This window comes from Cherax quadricarinatus, chromosome 53 (assembly GCF_038502225.1).
Source record: "Cherax quadricarinatus isolate ZL_2023a chromosome 53, ASM3850222v1, whole genome shotgun sequence".
Taxonomy (NCBI): Eukaryota; Metazoa; Arthropoda; class Malacostraca; order Decapoda; family Parastacidae; genus Cherax; species Cherax quadricarinatus.
In genome coordinates, this window is record NC_091344.1 from 12,489,611 (window position 1) to 12,512,360 (window position 22,750).

A 22,750-nucleotide genomic window follows, 5' to 3' on the forward strand; every position below is an offset into this window, starting at 1 on the left:
AGTACAGCTGAGTGAGTACAGCTGGGTGAGTACTGCTGGATGAGTACAGCTGGGTGAGTACACCTGGGTGAGTACAGCTGGGTGAGTACTGCTGGATGAGTACAGCTGAGTGAGTACACCTGGGTGAGTACACCTGGGTGAGTACACCTGGGTGAGTACAGCTGAATGAGTACTGCTGGATGAGTACAGCTGGGTGAGTACAGCTGGGTGAGTACTGCTGGATGAGTACAGCTGGGTGAGTACAGGCAAGGGTTATGTCCCCTCCTAATTAATAACCCTTCCTGGCCACACCTGGTGGTGTGACACTCTTCCTGGCCACACCTGGTGGTGTAACACTCTTCCTGGCCACACCTGGTGGTGTTACACTCTTCCTGGCCACACCTGGTGGTGTTACACTCTTCCTGGCCACACCTGGTGGTGTTACACTCTTTCTGGCCACACCTGGTGGTGTTACACTCTTCCTGGCCACACTTGGTGGTGTTACACTCTTTCTGGCCACACCTGGTGGTGTTACACTCTTCCTGGCCACACCTGGTGGTGTTACACTCTTCCTGGCCACACCTGGTGGTGTTACACTCTTCCTGGCCACACCTGGTGGTGTTACACTCTTCCTGGCCACACCTGATGGTGTTACACTCTTCCTGGCCACACCTGGTGGTGTTACACTCTTCCTGGCCACACCTGATGGTGTTACACTCTTCCTGGCCACACCTGGTGGTGTTACGCTCTTCCTGGCCACACCTGGTGGTGTTACACTCTTCCTGGCCACACCTGGTGGTGTTACGCTCTTCCTGGCCACACCTGGTGGTGTTACACTCTTCCTGGCCACACCTGGTGGTGTTACACTCTTCCTGGCCACACCTGGTGGTGTTACACCCTTCCTGGCCACACCTGGTGGTGTTACACTCTTCATGGCCACACCTGGTGGTGTTACACTCTTCCTGGCCACACCTGGTGGTGTTACACTCTCCCTGGCCACACATGGTGGTGTTACACCCTCCCTGGCCACACATGGTGGTGTTACACTCTCCCTGGCCACACATGGTGGTGTTACACCCTCCCTGGCCACACATGGTGGTGTTACACCCTCCCTGGCCACACATGGTGGTGTTACACCCTCCCTGGCCACACATGGTGGTGTTACACTCTCCCTGGCCACACATGGTGGTGTTACACTCTTCCTGGCCACACCTGGTGGTGTTACACTCTTCCTGGCCACACCTGGTGGTGTTACACTCTTCCTGGCCACACCTGATGGTGTTACACTCTTCCTGGCCACACCTGGTGGTGTTACACTCTTCCTGGCCACACCTGATGGTGTTACACTCTTCCTGGCCACACCTGGTGGTGTTACGCTTTTCCTGGCCACACCTGGTGGTGTTACACTCTTCCTGGCCACACCTGGTGGTGTTACGCTCTTCCTGGCCACACCTGGTGGTGTTACACTCTTCCTGGCCACACCTGGTGGTGTTACACTCTTCCTGGCCACACTTGGTGGTGTTACACCCTTCCTGGCCACACCTGGTGGTGTTACACTCTTCATGGCCACACCTGGTGGTGTTACACTCTTCCTGGCCACACCTGGTGGTGTTACACTCTTCCTGGCCACACCTGGTGGTGTTACACCCTCCCTGGCCACACATGGTGGTGTTACACCCTCCCTGGCCACACATGGTGGTGTTACACTCTCCCTGGCCACACATGGTGGTGTTACACCCTCCCTGGCCACACATGGTGGTGTTACACCCTCCCTGGCCACACATGGTGGTGTTACATCCTCCCTGGTCACACACGGTGGTGTTACACTCTCCCTGGCCGCACATGATGGTGTTACACCCTCCCTGGCCACACATGGTGGTGCTACACTCTCCCTGGCCACACATGGTGGTGTTACACCCTCCCTGGCCACACATGGTGGTGTTACACCCTCCCTGGCCACACATGATGGTGTTACACTCTCCCTGGCCACACATGGTGGTGTTACACCCTCCCTGGCCACACATGGTGGTGTTACACCCTCCCTGGCCACACATGATGGTGTTACACTCTCCCTGGCCACACATGGTGGTGTTACACTCTCCCTGGCCACACATGATGGTGTTACACTCTCCCTGGCCACACATGGTGGTGTTACACCCTCCCTGGCTACACCAGGTTGTGTTACACTCTCCCTGGCCACACATGGTGGTGTTACACTCTCCCTGGCCACACATGATGGTGTTACACTCTCCCTGGCCACACATGATGGTGTTACACTCTCCCTGGCCACACATGGTGGTGTTACACTCTCCCTGGACACACATGATGGTGTTACACTCTCCCTGGCCACACATGATGGTGTTACACTCTCCCTGGCCACACATGGTGGTGTTACACCCTCCCTGGCTACACCAGGTTGTGTTACACCCTCCCTGGCTACACCAGGTTGTGTTACACTCTCCCTGGCTACACCAGGTTGTGTTACACTCTCCCTGGCTACACCAGCTTGTGTTACACTCTCCCTGGCTACACCAGGTTGTGTTACACTCTCCCTGGCTACACCAGGTTGTGTTACACTCTCCCTGGCTACACCAGGTTGTGTTACACTCTCCCTGGCTACACCAGGTTGTGTTACACTCTCCCTGGCTACACCAGGTTGTGTTACACCCTCCCTGGCTACACCAGGTTGTGTTACACTCTCCCTGGCTACACCAGGTTGTGTTACACTCTCCCTGGCTACACCAGGTTGTGTTACTCTCCCTGGCCACACATGATGGTGTTACACTCTCCCTGGCTACACCAGGTTGTGTTACACTCTCCCTGGCTACACCAGGTTGTGTTACACTCTCCCTGGCCACACATGATGGTGTTACACTCTCCCTGGCTACACCAGGTTGTGTTACACTCTCCCTGGCTACACCAGGTTGTGTTACACTCTCCCTGGCCACACATGATGGTGTTACACTCTCCCTGGCTACACCAGGTTGTGTTACACTCTCCCTGGCTACACCAGGTTGTGTTACACTCTCCCTGGCTACACCAGCTTGTGTTACACTCTCCCTGGCTACACCAGGTTGTGTTACACTCTCCCTGGCTACACCAGGTTGTGTTACACTCTCCCTGGCTACACCAGGTTGTGTTACACTCTCCCTGGCTACACCAGGTTGTGTTACACTCTCCCTGGCCACACCAGGTTGTGTTACACCCTCCCTGGCTACACCAGGTTGTGTTACACTCTCCCTGGCTACACCAGGTTGTGTTACACTCTCCCTGGCTACACCAGATTGTGTTACACTCTCCCTGGCTACACCAGGTTGTGTTACACTCTCCCTGGCTACACCAGGTTGTGTTACACCCTCCCTGGCTACACCAGGTTGTGTTACACTCTCCCTGGCTACACCAGGTTGTGTTACACTCTCCCTGGTCACACATGATGGTGTTACACTCTCCCTGGCCACACATGATGGTGTTACACCCTCCCTGGCCACACATGGTGGTGTTACACTCTCCCTGGCCACACATGATGGTGTTACATCCTCCCTGGTCACACACGGTGGTGTTACACTCTCCCTGGCCGCACATGATGGTGTTACACCCTCCCTGGCCACACATGGTGGTGCTACACTCTCCCTGGCCACACATGGTGGTGTTACACTCTCCCTGGCCACACATGGTGGTGTTACACTCTCCCTGGCCACACATGATGGTGTTACACTCTCCCTGGCCACACATGGTGGTGTTACACTCTCCCTGGCCACACATGATGGTGTTACACTCTCCCTGGCCACACATGATGGTGTTACACTCTCCCTGGCCACACATGGTGGTGTTACACTCTCCCTTGCCACACGTGATGGTGTTACACCCTCCCTGGCCACACATGATGGTGTTACACCCTCCCTGGCTACACCAGGTTGTGTTACACTCTCCCTGGCCACACCTGGTGGTGTTACACTCTCCCTGGCCACACATGATGGTGTTACACTCTCCCTGGCCACACATGATGGTGTTACACTCTCCCTGGCCACACATGATGGTGTTACACCCTCCCTGGCCACACATGATGGTGTTACACTCTCCCTGGCCACACATGATGGTGTTACACTCTCCCTGGCCACACATGGTGGTGTTACACCCTCCCTGGCTACACCAGGTTGTGTTACACCCTCCCTGGCTACACCAGGTTGTGTTACACTCTCCCTGGCTACACCAGGTTGTGTTACACTCTCCCTGGCTACACCAGCTTGTGTTACACTCTCCCTGGCTACACCAGGTTGTGTTACACTCTCCCTGGCTACACCAGGTTGTGTTACACTCTCCCTGGCTACACCAGGTTGTGTTACACTCTCCCTGGCTACACCAGGTTGTGTTACACTCTCCCTGGCTACACCAGGTTGTGTTACACCCTCCCTGGCTACACCAGGTTGTGTTACACTCTCCCTGGCTACACCAGGTTGTGTTACACTCTCCCTGGCTACACCAGGTTGTGTTACTCTCCCTGGCCACACATGATGGTGTTACACTCTCCCTGGCTACACCAGGTTGTGTTACACTCTCCCTGGCTACACCAGGTTGTGTTACACTCTCCCTGGCCACACATGATGGTGTTACACTCTCCCTGGCTACACCAGGTTGTGTTACACTCTCCCTGGCTACACCAGGTTGTGTTACACTCTCCCTGGCCACACATGATGGTGTTACACTCTCCCTGGCTACACCAGGTTGTGTTACACTCTCCCTGGCTACACCAGGTTGTGTTACACTCTCCCTGGCTACACCAGCTTGTGTTACACTCTCCCTGGCTACACCAGGTTGTGTTACACTCTCCCTGGCTACACCAGGTTGTGTTACACTCTCCCTGGCTACACCAGGTTGTGTTACACTCTCCCTGGCTACACCAGGTTGTGTTACACTCTCCCTGGCTACACCAGGTTGTGTTACACCCTCCCTGGCTACACCAGGTTGTGTTACACTCTCCCTGGCTACACCAGGTTGTGTTACACTCTCCCTGGCTACACCAGGTTGTGTTACACTCTCCCTGGCCACACATGATGGTGTTACACTCTCCCTGGCTACACCAGGTTGTGTTACACTCTCCCTGGCTACACCAGGTTGTGTTACACTCTCCCTGGCCACACATGATGGTGTTACACTCTCCCTGGCTACACCAGGTTGTGTTACACTCTCCCTGGCTACACCAGGTTGTGTTACACTCTCCCTGGCCACACATGATGGTGTTACACTCTCCCTGGCTACACCAGGTTGTGTTACACTCTCCCTGGCTACACCAGGTTGTGTTACACTCTCCCTGGCTACACCAGCTTGTGTTACACTCTCCCTGGCTACACCAGGTTGTGTTACACTCTCCCTGGCTACACCAGGTTGTGTTACACTCTCCCTGGCTACACCAGGTTGTGTTACACCCTCCCTGGCTACACCAGGTTGTGTTACACCCTCCCTGGCTACACCAGGTTGTGTTACACCCTCCCTGGCTACACCAGGTTGTGTTACACCCTCCCTGGCTACACCAGGTTGTGTTACACCCTCCCTGGCCACACATGGTGGTGTTACACCCTCCCTGGTACATGTTATCTTACCTAGCATGTGTTATCCTACTTCGAAGACATTATCATAGGGATTTTAGATTTTGCCACCGATGTTGCTAGTTTATTGTGCATTCTATATCCATCCTGTAGCGCAAGAGCATATGGATACACAATAGGCCTAAGAACTAGGCCTCAAAAGGGCTAACAGGAGTACATCTGGATTTATATCAACAGTTAATTTATCTGTTACAATCAAATTTAGGAAATTTGCTTAAGATGTCTGGTATCTTATTTTCCTTAATAAGATTATGTCTTAGGTAAGATATCTTTCCTTTGGTTTATTGTCACCTCCAGGACGATATATCTCTTGGCGAGGCAATTAGCCTGGAATGACCCTCAGCCCGACCCTGGCCTCTGTTATTTTTATCTTTGTTATCTTGACGTCCGTTTTCTTGACCTCTGTTAATTGGCTTCAGTTGTCTTGATCTCAGTTATCTTGATCTCTGTTATCTTGACCTCATTTATCTTGGCCTCTGTTATCTTGATCTCTGTTATTTTGGCCTCTTATTTTATCTCAGTTATTTTGACCTCTGTTATCTTGACCTCTGTTATCTTGGCCTCTGTTATCTTGACCTCTGTTATCTTGGTCTCTGTTATCTTGACCTATGTTATCTTGGCTTCTGTTATATTGGTTTCTGTTATTTTAAGCTCTGTCTTGATCTCTGTTATCTTGGCCTCAGTTATCTTGGCCTCAGTTATCTTGGCCTCAGTTATCTTGACCTCAGTTATTTTAACCTCTGCTATCTTGACCTCTGTTATCTTGGCCTCCGTTATCTTGGCCTCAGTTATCTTGGCCTCAGTTATCTTGGCCTCAGTTATCTTGGCCTCAGTTATCTTGGCCTCAGTTATCTTGACCTCTGTTATCTTGGCCTCTGTTATCTTGATTTCTGTTATTTTGACCCCTGCTATCTTGATCTGTTATCTTGGCCTGTGTTATCTTGATCTCTGTTATCTTGGTCTCTGTGCTACACAGGTGTTACACAAGAGTTGCACAAATGTTTCACATGTGTTGCACATGTTACACAGGTGTTACACAAGAGTTGCACGTGTGTTGCACATACCTTGCACAGGTGTCTAGCTCATCAACTCATCATCACCTCATACCATCAACTATGCACATCAACTTTCACTAAACCACCAACAAGTTTAACCGATGAAATAACAAGCTAAAGCCAGGGAACGGGTAGGACTCGAACCTTCGGCAAGGACGTCATAAAATTTCAAAGGCCATTTTTTATTACTATTGAATCTTTTGACTGTCTCTCAGTACAGGTGCTTACTAATTTTTTTTGTATTGGCTCCCAACTTAAAATATCTTTGTGATGTGTGGTTGTAGATTATATTGTACGTTTTTAATGGATTCGTTTTATTAACCCTTTCAACTACATATATATGGTTCCTACCCCCAACCCCTGCTTCTGATAACTATGCTAACCTCACACTGCTTCTGATAATTATGCTAACCTCACACTGCTTCTGATAACTATGCTAACCTCACACTGCTTCTGATAAGTAGTGTTGCTAACCTCACACTGCCTCTGATAACTATGCTAACCTCACACTGCCTCTGATAACTATGCTAACCTCACACTGCCTCTGATAACTATGCTGACCTCACACTGCCTCTGATAACTATGCTAACCTCACACTGCCTCTGATAACTATGCTAACCTCACACTGCCTCTGATAACTATGCTAACCTTACACTGCCTCTGATAAGTAGTGTTGCTAACCTCGCACTGCCTCTGATAAGTAGTGTTGCTAACCTCACACTGCTTCTGATAACTAGTGTTGCTACCCCTCACACTGCCTCTGATAACTAGTGTTGCTAACCTCACACTGCCTCTGATAAGTAGTGTTGCTACCCCTCACACTGCCTCTGATAACTAGTGTTGCTCACCTCACACTGCCTCTGATAACTAGTGTTGCTAACCTCACACTGCCTCTGATAACTAGTGTTGCTAACCTCACACTGCCTCTGATAACTAGTGTTGCTAACCTCACACTGCCTCTGATAACTAGTGTTGCTAACCTCACACTGCCTCTGATAACTAGTGTTGCTACCCCTCACACTGCCTCTGATAACTAGTGTTGCTAACCTCACACTGCCTCTGATAACTAGGGTTGCTAACCTCACACTGCCTCTGATAACTAGGGTTGCTAACCTCACACTGCCTCTGATAACTAGTGTTGCTCACCTCACACTGCCTCTGATAACTAGTGTTGCTACCCCTCACACTGCCTCTGATAACTAGTGTTGCTACCCCTCACACTGCCTCTGATAACTGGAGAACCGCTCAACCAGTGACTAGAATGGCCTATAAGACAGGTTGGTTAATTAGATTTAAAGCCTATCAACTCTACGAGGATCATTAAGACTGACTGTCACCTGTACACCATCGACCCAGAATTTAATACCTACGCTAGTGAACAGAAGGAGAGTAAAGCAAAACCTTAATGTATGTAGACTGAGATATACGCCATTTTACGTGTATATGTACTACTGTCAGCAGTGTATACACCGCAGTGATACACCGGTGGATGTATTACTAGAGTGATTGTTATACTGGTATGTTTAACATGTTTGGAAAACAACTGTCACAGTATCATCAATATGGGTGATTTATAAGTGTATGTGTGTGTGTGTGTGTGTGTGTGTGTGTGTGTGTGTGTGTGTGTGTGTGTGTGTGTGTGTGTGTGTGTGTGTGTGTGTGTGTGTGTGTGTGTGTGTGCGTGTGCTTTTCTGTGTTTCTGTGTATGGAGTTATGTATGTATGTGTACGAGTAAGTATGTGTGAATGTATCAGTATATATATACACCGAGCGGTGTGTATTTTTTAATTTAAACACACACACACACACACACACACACACACACACACACACACACACACACACACACACACACACACACACACACACATACACACACACATACACACACACACACACACATACACACACATACTGGAGTATGCAGCACCTGTTTGGAACCCGCACTTGATAAAGCACGTCAAGAAACTAGAGAAAGTACAAAGGTTTGCGACAAGGTTAGTTCCAGAGCTAAGGGGAATGTCCTATGAAGAAAGATTAAGGGAAATCGGCCTGACCACACTGGAGGACAGGAGGGTCAGGGGAGACATGATAACGACATATAAAATACTGCGTGGAATAGACAAGGTGGACAAAGACAGGATGTTCCAGGGAGGGGACACAGAAACAAGAGGCCACAATTGGAAGTTGAAGACACAAATGAGTCAGAGAGATAGTAGGAAGTATTTCTTCAGTCATAGAGTTGTAAGGCAGTGGAATAGCCTAGAAAATGACGTAGTGGAGGCAGGAACCATACACAGTTTTAAGACGAGGTTTGATAAAGCTCATGGAGCGGGGAGAGAGAGGGCCTAGTAGCAACCGGTGAAGAGGCGGGGCCAGGAGCTAGGACTCGACCCCTGCAACCACAAATAGGTGAGTACAAATAGATGAGTACACACACACACACAAATAATGGGAAGGCCAGGACGAGCCCTTGGTTCACCCAAAGGTGTTGAGAGGCCAAAACCAAGTGTGCTAGAGAAAAAAGTATAGAAGACAAAGGACCCAGGAGAATAAGGAGATTAGTCAAGCAGCCAGAAATGAATATGCATCAGACTACAGATCAATGTCACTGACATGGATAGTATGCAGAGTCATGGAGAAGATTATCAGGAGAAAAATGGTGGAGCACCTAGAAAAGAATGATCTTATACACGATAACCAGCACGGTTTGAGGGAAGGAAAGTCCCGTATCACAGTCTACTTGAGTTTCACGACAAAGTGGCAGAACTAAGACACGAGAGAGAGGGGTGGATAGATTGCATTTTTTTGGACTGCAAGAAGACCTTCGACACAGTTTCGCACAAGAGATTAGTTCAAAAGCTAGAGGAGTAGCCAGGAAAAATAGGAAATGCATTGCAATTGGTCGGAGAATTCCTGACATGAAGAAAACAAAGGGTGATTGCACGTGATGAGGTGTCAGAGTGGGCGCCTGTGATAGAGCGGGGTTCCATACGGCTCAGTCCTAGGACCGATGCTGTTTCTGGTTTATGTGAATGACGTGACGGAAGGGATAGAGTCAGAGGTGTCCCTGTTTGCAGACGACGTAAAGCTAATACGGAGAATTCAGTCGGATGAGGAACAGGTATGACTACAAAGGGATCTGGACAGGCTGCAGGCATGGGTCAGCAACTCTCTGATAAATTAGACACATGTGTCTAATTTATCAACATGTCGGTTCTCTGAACCATTCATCGACAGCAACTGGCTCCTGGAGCTTAACCTCACCAAGTGCAATGTCATGAAGATTGGGAAAGATCAAAGAAAACCGCAAAGTATGGGCTAGGACTAAAAACCTCACTCAAGGAAAAGGATTTTGGTGTGAGTATAATACCGAGCACATCTCCTGAGGCGCACATCAGCCAAATAACTGCTGCAGTATATGGGCGCCTGGCGAACCTAAGAACAGAGTTTCGACACCTCAGCAAGGAATCATTCAAGACTCTGTACACCGTGTACGTCAGGCCCATATTGGAGTATGCAGCACCAGTTTGGAACCCACACCTGGTCAAACACGCCAAGAAATCAGAGAAAGTGCAAAGCTTTCCAACGAGACTAGTCCCGGAGTTAAGGGGTTTGTCCTACCAGGAAAGATTAAGGGTACTAAACCTGACAACGCTGGAAGACAGGAGGAATAAGGGGAGGGCCATGATAACGACATACAAAATAATGGACAGGTGGACAGGGACAGGATGTTTCAGAGATCTGACACAGCAACAAAGAGTCACAACTGGAAGTTGAAGACTCAAATGAGTCAGAGGGATGTTAGGAAGTATTTCTTCAGTCAGAGTTGTCAGGAAGTGGAACAATCCGGAGAGTGATGAAGTGGAGGCAAGATCCATACATAACTTTAAGAAGAGGTACGATAAATCTCATGGAGCAGGGAGAGAGTGGACCCAGTAGTGACTCGACCCCTGCAACCACAACTAGGTAAGTACACACACACACACACACACACACACACACACACACACACACACACACACACACACACACACACACACACAAACACACACACACACACACACACACACACACACACACACACACACACAGCGGAAGATAAACAAACACTGTCATAGTTGTCAAGACGGATGTCTGACGTAGTGACGGTAGCGAAGTCAATAACTGTGTAATGAGACGTTGTGCTGGTATTGGTAGAGGAGCCCAGCCTATCGTGTCTGACCATCTGGTAAGCCTGCTGACTGTGAGGCAGAGGCCTCTGAGGGATGGCCTATGTGCGGGGGGGTGAGGGTAGGTCACGTGTAAGCCACGCCTATAAATGTTGCTAAGAAATATATACAAGTTTACTACACAAGTAATACTGTTGACATAGTAACAGAGTTACTATTGTGTGGAACAAACAACTGCTGTTTGGAACAAACAACAAGTGTGTGGAACAAACAACTGCTGTTTGAAACAAACAAGTGTGTGGAACAAACAACAAATGTGTGGGCAAACAACTGCTGTTTGGAAGACCTGGAACTGTGTTGAACAAACTCACACTGTGTACAGATTGTTCAACTCATTATTTTCTTGGAATAATTCACAACTAACCCACAATACCGTGGTTGGAACAATTCACAAATTCGCACAATTTAGGTGGTAGGGTGGAAATAGTATTCCCTCCAACCTCTTACCAGGTAACCTCCAGGAAACCTTAACACCCCCACCCCCACCCACCCCTGCCTCTTATAAACCTCCCTGCCATACCTCTCCTTGAAGCTACGTTTGTTCCACAGGTGTGTGCTACGCCGAGTTCGGAGTGCGTGTGCCCAACACCTCCGGAGGTGCCTACATGTACAGCTACGTGACGGTGGGAGAGGTTATGGCGTTCATCATTGGTTGGAACATGGTGCTGGAGGAGCTCATTGGCACTTCTGCCTGCGCCTGTGCTCTCAGTGCTTGCTTTGATGCCATCGCTAACGGTGCCATCTCCTCCGCCATGAGAAACACCTTTGGCACTATGTTCGGTACGTTTTTATGTTGGTGTTGTTGGCGTATGGTAGTGCTGATGGTATTGTATGGTAGTGCTGATGTTGTTGTATGGTAGTGTTCATGTTGTTGTATGGTAGTGTTCATGTTGTTGTATGGTAGTGTTCATGTTGTTGTATGGTAGTGTTCATGTTGTTGTTGTATGGTAGTGTTCATGTTGTTGTTGTATGGTAGTGTTCATGTTGTTGTTGTATGGAAGTGTTCATGTTGTTGTATGGTAGTGTTCATGTTGTTGTATGGTAGTGTTCATGTTGTTGTTGTATGGTAGTGTTCATGTTGTTGTTGTATGGTAGTGTTCATGTTGTTGTTGTATGGTAGTGTTCATGTTGTTGTAGTGTTCATGTTGTTGTTGTATGGAAGTGTTCATGTTGTTGTTGTATGGTAGTGTTCATGTTGTTGTTGTATGGTAGTGTTCATGTTGTTGTTGTATGGTAGTGTTCATGTTGTTCATGTTGTTGTTGTATGGTAGTGTTCATGTTGTTGTTGTATGGTAGTGTTCATGTTGTTGTTGTATGGTAGTGTTCATGTTGTTGTTGTATGGTAGTGTTCATGTTGTTGTTGTATGGTAGTGTTCATGTTGTTGTTGTATAGTGTTCATGTTCATGTTGTTGTATGGTAGTGTTCATGTTGTTGTTGTATGGTAGTGTTCAGTGTTTGTTGTTGTATGGTAGTGTTCATGTTGTTGTTGTATGGTAGTGTTCATGTTGTTGTATGGTAGTGTTCATGTTGTTGTATGGTAGTGTTCATGTTGTATGGTAGTGTTCATGTTGTTGTATGGTAGTGTTCATGTTGTTGTATGGTAGTGTTCATGTTGTTGTATGGTAGTGTTCATGTTGTTGTATGGTAGTGTTCATGTTGTTGTATGGTAGTGTTCATGTTGTTGTATGGTAGTGTTCATGTTGTTGTTGTATGGTAGTGTTCATGTTGTTGTTGTATGGTAGTGTTCATGTTGTTGTTGTATGGTAGTGTTCATGTTGTTGTATGGTAGTGTTCATGTTGTTGTTGTATGGTAGTGTTCATGTTGTTGTTGTATGGTAGTGTTCATGTTGTTGTTGTATGGTAGTGTTCATGTTGTTGTTGTATGGTAGTGTTCATGTTGTTGTATGGTAGTGTTCATGTTGTTGTTGTATGGTAGTGTTCATGTTGTTGTTGTATGGTAGTGTTCATGTTGTTGTATGGTAGTGTTCATGTTGTTGTATGGTAGTGTTCATGTTGTTGTTGTATGGTAGTGTTCATGTTGTTGTTGTATGGTAGTGTTCATGTTGTTGTTGTATGGTAGTGTTCATGATGTTGTTGTATGGTAGTGTTCATGTTGTTGTTGTATGGTAGTGTTCATGTTGTTGTATGGTAGTGTTCATGTTGTTGTTGTATGGTAGTGTTCATGTTGTTGTATGGTAGTGTTCATGTTGTTGTTGTATGGTAGTGTTCATGTTGTTGTTGTATGGTAGTGTTCATGTTGTTGTTGTATGGTAGTGTTCATGTTGTTGTATGGTAGTGTTCATGTTGTTGTTGTATGGTAGTGTTCATGTTGTTGTTGTATGGTAGTGTTCATGTTGTTGTTGTATGGTAGTGTTCATGTTGTTGTTGTATGGTAGTGTTCATGTTGTTGTTGTATGGTAGTGTTCATGTTGTTGTTGTATGGTAGTGTTCATGTTGTTGTTGTATGGTAGTGTTCATGTTGTTGTTGTATGGTAGTGTTCATGTTGTTGTTGTATGGTAGTGTTCATGTTGTTGTTGTATGGTAGTGTTCATGTTGTTGTTGTATGGTAGTGTTCATGTTGTTGTTGTATGGTAGTGTTCATGTTGTTGTTGTATGGTAGTGTTCATGTTGTTGTTGTATGGTAGTGTTCATGTTGTTGTTGTATGGTAGTGTTCATGTTGTTGTTGTATGGTAGTGTTCATGTTGTTGTTGTATGGTAGTGTTCATGTTGTTGTTGTATGGTAGTGTTCATGTTGTTGTTGTATGGTAGTGTTCATGTTGTTGTTGTATGGTAGTGTTCATGTTGTTGTTGTATGGTAGTGTTCATGTTGTTGTTGTATGGTAGTGTTCATGTTGTTGTTGTATGGTAGTGTTCATGTTGTTGTTGTATGGTAGTGTTCATGTTGTTGTTGTATGGTAGTGTTCATGTTGTTGTTGTATGGTAGTGTTCATGTTGTTGTTGTATGGTAGTGTTCATGTTGTTGTTGTATGGTAGTGTTCATGTTGTTGTTGTATGGTAGTGTTCATGTTGTTGTTGTATGGTAGTGTTCATGTTGTTGTTGTATGGTAGTGTTCATGTTGTTGTTGTATGGTAGTGTTCATGTTGTTGTTGTATGGTACTGTTCATTGTTGTTGTATGGTAGTGTTCATGTTGTTGTTGTATGGTAGTGTTCATGTTGTTGTTGTATGGTAGTGTTCATGTTGTTGTTGTATGGTAGTGTTCATGTTGTTGTATGGTAGTGTTCATGTTGTTGTTGTATGGTAGTGTTCATGTTGTTGTTGTATGGTAGTGTTCATGTTGTTGTTGTATGGTAGTGTTCATGTTGTTGTTGTATGGTAGTGTTCATGTTGTTGTTGTATGGTAGTGTTCATGTTGTTGTTGTATGGTAGTGTTCATGTTGTTGTTGTATGGTAGTGTTCATGTTGTTGTTGTATGGTAGTGTTCATGTTGTTGTTGTATGGTAATGTTCATGATGTTGTTGTATGGTAGTGTTCATGTTGTTGTTGTATGGTAGTGTTCATGTTGTTGTTGTATGGTAGTGTTCATGTTGTTGTTGTATGGTAGTGTTCATGTTGTTGTTGTATGGTAGTGTTCATGTTGTTGTTGTATGGTAGTGTTCATGTTGTTGTATGGTAGTGTTCATGTTGTTGTTGTATGGTAGTGTTCATGTTGTTGTTGTATGGTAGTGTTCATGTTGTTGTTGTATAGGTATGTTGTTGTTGTGTAGTCATGTTGTTGTTGTATGGTAGTGTTCAGTGTTCATGTTGTTGTATGGTAGTGTTCATGTTGTTGTTGTATGGTAGTGTTCATGTTGTTGTTGTATGGTAGTGTTCATGTTGTTGTTGTATGGTAGTGTTCATGTTGTTGTTGTATGGTAGTGTTCATGTTGTTGTTGTATGGTAGTGTTCATGTTGTTGTATGGTAGTGTTCATGTTGTTGTATGGTAGTGTTCATGTTGTTGTTGTATGGTAGTGTTCATGTTGTTGTTGTATGGTAGTGTTCATGTTGTTGTTGTATGGTAGTGTTCATGTTGTTGTTGTATGGTAGTGTTCATGTTGTTGTTGTATGGTAGTGTTCATGTTGTTGTTGTATGGTAGTGTTCATGTTGTTGTTGTATGGTAGTGTTCATGTTGTTGTTGTATGGTAGTGTGCATGTTGTTGTATGGTAGTGTTCATGTTGTTGTTGTATGGTAGTGTGCATGTTGTTGTATGGTAGTGTTCATGTTGTTGTATGGTAGTGTTCATGTTGTTGTTGTATGGTAGTGTTCATGTTGTTGTTGTATGGTAGTGTTCATGTTGTTGTTGTATGGTAGTGTTCATGTTGTTGTTGTATGGTAGTGTTCATGTTGTTGTTGTATGGTAGTGTTCATGTTGTTGTTGTATGGTAGTGTTCATGTTGTTGTTGTATGGTAGTGTTCATGTTGTTGTTGTATGGTAGTGTTCATGTTGTTGTTGTATGGTAGTGTTCATGTTGTTGTTGTATGGTAGTGTTCATGTTGTTGTTGTATGGTAGTGTTCATGTTGTTGTATGGTAGTGTTCATGTTGTTGTTGTATGGTAGTGTTCATGTTGTTGTATGGTAGTGTTCATGTTGTTGTTGTATGGTAGTGTTCATGTTGTTGTTGTATGGTAGTGTTCATGTTGTTGTTGTATGGTAGTGTTCATGTTGTTGTTGTATGGTAGTGTTCATGTTGTTGTTGTATGGTAGTGCTGATGTTGTTGTTGTATGGTAGTGTTCATGTTGTTGTTGTATGGTAGTGCTGATGTTGTTGTAGTGTTATGTTGTAGTGTTCATGTTGTTGTTGTATGGTAGTGTTCATGTTGTTGTTGTATGGTAGTGTTCATGTTGTTGTTGTATGGTAGTGTTCATGTTGTTGTTGTATGGTAGTGTTCATGTTGTTGTTGTATGGTAGTGTTCATGTTGTTGTTGTATGGTAGTGTTCATGTTGTTGTTGTATGGTAGTGTTCATGTTGTTGTATGGTAGTGTTCATGTTGTTGTTGTATGGTAGTGTTCATGTTGTTGTTGTATGGTAGTGTTCATGTTGTTGTTGTATGGTAGTGTTCATGTTGTTGTTGTATGGTAGTGTTCAGTGTTCATGTTGTTGTTGTTGTATGGTAGTGTTCATGTTGTTGTTGTATGGTAGTGTTCATGTTGTTGTTGTATGGTAGTGTTCATGTTGTTGTTGTATGGTAGTGTTCATGTTGTTGTTGTATGGTAGTGTTCATGTTGTTGTTGTATGGTAGTGTTCATGTTGTTGTTGTATGGTAGTGTTCATGTTGTTGTTGTATGGTAGTGTTCATGTTGTTGTTGTATGGTAGTGTTCATGTTGTTGTTGTATGGTAGTGTTCATGTTGTTGTTGTATGGTAGTGTTCATGTTGTTGTTGTATGGTAGTGTTCATGTTGTTGTTGTATGGTAGTGTTCATGTTGTTGTTGTATGGTAGTGTTCATGTTGTTGTTGTATGGTAGTGTTCATGTTGTTGTTGTATGGTAGTGTTCATGTTGTTGTTGTATGGTAGTGTTCATGTTGTTGTTGTATGGTAGTGTTCATGTTGTTGTTGTATGGTAGTGTTCATGTTGTTGTTGTATGGTAGTGTTCATGTTGTTGTTGTATGGTAGTGTTCATGTTGTTGTTGTATGGTAGTGTTCATGTTGTTGTTGTATGGTAGTGTTCATGTTGTTGTTGTATGGTAGTGTTCATGTTGTTGTTGTATGGTAGTGTTCATGTTGTTGTTGTATGGTAGTGTTCATGTTGTTGTTGTATGGTAGTGTTCATGTTGTTGTTGTATGGTAGTGTTCATGTTGTTGTTGTATGGTAGTGTTCATGTTGTTGTTGTATGGTAGTGTTCATGTTGTTGTTGTATGGTAGTGTTCATGTTGTTGTTGTATGGTAGTGTTCATGTTGTTGTTGTATGGTAGTGTTCATGTTGTTGTATGGTAGTGTTCATGTTGTTGTTGTATGGTAGTGCTGATGTTGTTGTTGTATGGTGCTGATGTTGTTGTTGTATGGTAGTGTTCATGTTGTTGTTGTATGGTAGTGTTCATGTTGTTGTTGTATGGTAGTGTTCATGTTGTTGTTGTATGGTAGTGTTCATGTTGTTGTTGTATGGTAGTGTTCATGTTGTTGTTGTATGGTAGTGTTCATGTTGTTGTTGTATGGTAGTGTTCATGTTGTTGTTGTATGGTAGTGTTCATGTTGTTGTTGTATGGTAGTGTTCATGTTGTTGTTGTATGGTAGTGTTCATGTTGTTGTTTTATGTTGTTGTTGTATGGTAGTGTGCATGTTGTTATTGTATGGTAGTGTTCATGTTGTTGTTGTATGGTAGTGTTCATGTTGGTGTTGTATGGTAGTGTTCATGTTGTTGTTGTATGGTAGTGTTCTTGTTGTTGTTGTATGGTAGTGTTCATGTTGTTGTTGTATGGTAGTGCTGATGTTGTTGTTGTATGGTAGTGTTCATGTTGTTGTTGTATGGTAGTGCTGATGTTGTTGTTGTTGTTGCATAATTGTGGTCGTTGTGTGTTGTTTGTTGCATGATTGTGGTAGTTGTGTGTTGTTTGTTGCATGATTGTGGTAGTTGTCTGTTGTTTGTTGCATGATTGTGGTCGTTGTGTGTTGTTTGTTGCATGATTGTGGTAGTTGTGTGTTGTTTGTTGCATAATTGTGGTCGTTGTGTGTTGTTTATTGCATGATTGTGGTAGTTGTGTGTTGTTTGTTGCATGGTTGTGGTAGTTGTGTATTGTTTGTTGCATAATTGTGGTCGTAGTGTGTTGTTTGTTGCATGATTGTGGTAGTTGTGTGTTGTTTGTTGCATAATTGTGGTAGTTGTGTGTTGTTTGTTGCATAATTGTGGTCGTTGTGTGTTGTTTATTGCATGATTGTGGTAGTTGTGTGTTGTTTGTTGCATAATTGTGGTAGTTGTGTGTTGTTTGTTGCATAATTGTGGTCGTTGTGTGTTGTTTGTTGCATAATTGTGGTAGTTGTGTGTTGTTTGTTGCATGATTGTGGTAGTTGTGTGTTGTTTGTTGCATGATTGTGGTAGTTGTGTGTTGTTTGTTGCATGATTGTGGTAGTTGTGTGTTGTTTGTTGCATGATTGTGGTAGTTGTGTGTTGTTTGTTGCATGATTGTGGTCGTTGTGTGTTGTTTGTTGCATGATTGTGGTAGTTGTGTGTTGTTTGTTGCATGATTGTGGTAGTTGTGTGTTGTTTGTTGCATGATTGTGGTAGTTGTGTGTTGTTTGTTGCATGATTGTGGTCGTTGTGTGGTGTTTGTTGCATAATTGTGGTAGTTGTGTGTTGTTTGTTGCATAATACAGTAGTAGGAAGCTCCGAGCTTCCTACTACTGTATTATAGAGCTTTAATGTTTCCAAATACTAATAATAATAATAACAATAATAATAATAATAATAATAATAATAATAATAATAATAATAATAATAATAATAATAATAATAATAATGTGTTCACTGTGTTCATATGTTCACTGAGATCAAATATTGACTATTTTTTACTGTGTGTTCATATGTTCACAGTGTGTTCATATGATCACCGTGTGTTCAAATGTTCACTCTGTGTTCATAAGTTTACCGTGGGTACACATGTTACCCTCTGTGTTCACATATTTCCCATATGTTCATATTACTGCTCTTCCACATGTTTGTGTGTTCACATGATCACTCCTGTTTTTTTAACATGTTCACCGCGTATTCAACGTGTTCACCGTGCAACGCAGGTGAACCCCCGGATTTGCTGGCCTTCCTGCTGACGGTGATGATGGGAGGGGTGCTGGTGGCCGGGGTGCGCAAGTCAGTGCTGTTCAACAACGCGCTGAACCTGGCCAATCTGTGCGCCTGGGTGTTCATCATGGTGGCCGGACTCTTCTATGTGGACACCAGTAACTGGACTCAACATGGAGGATTTATGCCCTATGGATGGTCAGGTGTGAGTGTCTCTCTCTCTCTCTCTCTCTCTCTCTCTCTCTCTCTCTCTCTCTCTCTCTCTCTCTCTCTCTCTCTCTCTCTCTCTCTCTCTCTCTCTCTTCCTTTCTAATCTTACAGGTTGAGTAAGTTTATTTAGGTACAGATACACATAAACACAATTTACACAAATTATCATATTAACGCATGTCAAACAACCACGGGAGAAGTTGAATGATAGCTCTTGGCCTGTCGTGTTGCAATCAACACATCTTCGGGAGCTTGCAATGTTGCAGAAGTCCCCTTGTACGAATCTTCCTGGGCTTCCTACTCATTTCTGCAATACTGCAAGCTCCTGAAGATGTGTTGATTGCAGCACGAAAGGCCTAAAGCTATCATTCAATAACCCACGTAGTTGTTTTGCATCTTGTATCTTTTGTTTACGATTGAGTTATGTTGTCGACACTAAAGTGTTTGACATGTATATATTGGGAAGAGATATATCTTTATTGCAAGATACCAGCTAAGAAACTGTCAGGTGTATCTTTCTATCTTTATTCTAACTTTAAAGGCTAGCAAATGATTAGTAGGCTCATTCTAAAGTCTAGATACGTCTATATAATTAGACTCAACACTGGGATAACATCCACGTGTTTATTTACTGCTGGGTGAAACACGCCTTACATTGTTTAGATGAAGAGAGAGACAGAGAGACAGAGAGACAGAGAGACAGAGAGACAGAGACAGAGAGACAGAGACAGAGACAGAGAGACAGAGAGACAGAGAGACAAAGACAGAGAGACAGAGAGACAGAGAGACAGACAGAGAGACAGACAGAGAGACAGAGAGATAGAGCATGAAAGTGATCAGATTTCTTTTAGAATTTGTCGCCGAAGTGGCTAGTTTACTTTGAAACCTTTATCCATCTTGTGGATGGTAGTAGCTAGTTTATTCTGCACTCCATATCCATCTTGTGGAGGGTAGCGCAAGAGCATATGGATACACAGAAGACCTAAGTCCCAAAAGACTTAACAGGAGACCATTTGGATTTATCTCTATAGTTGACTTTTCTGTTGCAAGAAAATTTAGAATAACTTCTTAATATGTCTGGTATGTTATTTTCATTATTAATATATCTTGACATGTCACATAGGTTATTATTCTGTCTATACATTTCTCAATAAGTGGAAAATTAAACAGGTAGTGTTGAAGATAGTGACCACAGGGCTGACCACATACTTCATATTGCGTTTGTTCATTATCTGTGTGTGTGTCAAACTGCCAGAAGTACTTGTGACCAAGCCTGAGCCTGGCCACTACAACATCAGTCAGTCTTGTGACCAAGCCTGAGCCTGGCCACTACAACATCAGTCAGTCTGTTCACATTGCAAGTTGCTCCATTAACATACTTATCTACGTTAATGTTATCATAGTAGGTTATAGATCTGCTCAGGCTTCTGTTTTATAACATTCAGTTTCATTATTTACTTCTCTCCTAATATTATTCTTAATGCTAGACACAGACACGCCAATGTTATGTTCTATATTTTCCTTCAGTGTATTTTCTTCGGCTAACATCAACTTTATCGTGAAGATGTAATTCACTGAGTGTGAGGGAATCCATGAAAATCGTGAAGTAATTCTATTTTCTCTGTTCTAAATATCCACACCTGGTTCCTCCAATGAACATGTTAGAGACATTATGTGAGCCGGGAGAGTGAATGAGAGAGTGAAAGTGTGAGAGAGAGACATTATGTGAGCCGGGAGAGTGAATGAGAGAGTGAAAGTGTGAGAGAGAGACATTATGTGAGCCGGGAGAGTGAATGAGAGAGTGAAAGCGTGAGAGAGAGACATTATGTGAGCCGGGAGAGTGAATGAGAGAGTGAAAGTGTGAGAGAGAGACATTATGTGAGCCGGGAGAGTGAATGAGAGAGTGAAAGCGTGAGAGTGAGTGAGCGAGAACAAGAGCGAGAACAAGAGCGAGAACAAGAGCGAGAACAAGAGCGAGAACAAGAGCGAGAACAAGAGCGAGAAGAGAGTGTAGGGTAGAGGGTGGTAATATTTCACCATGGCCGCAACACGCTAATCCACTCGGCTCACTTCCTTGTCAAATATACCCTCACCATTTTTCATATAGTTCCTGTGTGGTGGAGCTGCCGGTATGCCCCTACTCCTTGCCCCTGCCCCTGCCCCTGCCCCTGCCCATGCCCATGCCCCTGCCCATGCCCCTGCCCATGCCCCTGCCCATGCCCATGCCCATGCCCATGCCCCTGCCCATGCCCCTGCCCCTGCCCATGCCCATGCCCATGCCCCTGCCCATGCCCCTGCCCATGCCCCTGTGCCCCTTGCTAAGTAATAAACTCCCAGTTGAAACATGCCACAATATCTCCATAAACAAGCCACACCATCCATAAACAAGCCACACCATCCATAAACAAGCCACACCATCCATAAACAAGCCACACCATCCATAAACAAGCCACACCATCCATAAACAAGCCACACCATCCATAAACAAGCCACACCATCCATAAACAAGCCACACCATCCATAAACAAGCCACACCATCCATAAACAAGCCACACCATCCATAAACAAGCCACACCATCCATAAACAAGCCACACCATCCATAAACAAGCCACACCATCCATAAACAAGCCACACCATCCATAAACAAGCCACACCATCCATAAACAAGCCACACCATCCATAAACAAGCCACACCATCCATAAACAAGCCACACCATCCATAAACAAGCCACACCATCCATAAACAAGCCACACCATCCATAAACAAGCCACACCATCCATAAACAAGCCACACAATCCATAAACAAGCCACACCATCCATAAACAAGCCACACCATCCATAAACAAGCCACACCATCCATAAACAAGCCACACCATCCATAAACAAGCCACACCATCCATAAACAAGCCACACCATCCATAAACAAGCCACACCATCCATAAACAAGCCACACCATCCATAAACAAGCCACACCATCCATAAACAAGCCACACCATCCATAAACAAGCCACACCATCCATAAACAAGCCACACCATCCATAAACAAGCCACACCATCCATAAACAAGCCACACCATCCATAAACAAGCCACACCATCCATAAACAAGCCACACCATCCATAAACAAGCCACACCATCCATAAACAAGCCACACCATCCATAAACAAGCTATACCATCCATAAACAAGCCACACCCATAAACAACCCACACCATCCATAAACAAGCCACACCATCCATAAACAAGCCACACCATCCATAAACAAGCCACACCATCCATAAACAAGCCACACCATCCATAAACAAGCCACACCATCCATAAACAAGCTATACCATCCATAAACAAGCCACACCATCCATAAACAAGCCACACCATCCATAAACAAGCCACACCATCCATAAACAAGCCACACCATCCATAAACAAGCCACACCATCCATAAACAAGCCACACCATCCATAAACAAGCCACACCATCCATAAACAAGCCACACCATCCATAAACAAGCCACACCATCCATAAACAAGCCACACCATCCATAAACAAGCCACACCATCCATAAACAAGCCACACCATCCATAAACAAGCCACACCATCCATAAAAAAGCAAGCCACACCATCCATAAACAAGCCACACCATCCCAGCCACACCATCCATAAACAAGCTATACCATCCATAAACAAGCCACACCATCCATAAACAAGCCACACCAACCATAAACAAGCCACACCATCCATAAACAAGCCACACCATCCATAAAAAAGCCACACCATCCATAAACAAGCTATACCATCCATAAACAAGCCACACCATCCATAAAAAAGCCACACCATCCATAAACAAGCTATACCATCCATAAACAAGCCACACCATCCATAAACAAGCCACACCATCCATAAACAAGCTACACCATCCATAAACAAGCCACACCA

General features: G+C 44.5%; 1 protein-coding gene across 1 annotated transcript in view; it reads left to right on the top strand.

Moving 5' to 3' along the window:
- Positions 1-22,750, top strand: part of LOC128692256 (solute carrier family 7 member 14) — a 72,410-nt gene that overhangs the window by 34,492 nt on the left and 15,168 nt on the right. Inside the window, exons 3-4 of the mRNA XM_070096258.1 lie at positions 11,419-11,649; positions 18,605-18,813. Of these exons, the coding sequence (XP_069952359.1) occupies positions 11,419-11,649; positions 18,605-18,813 (440 nt within the window). The remainder of the gene's footprint in view (positions 1-11,418; positions 11,650-18,604; positions 18,814-22,750) is intronic.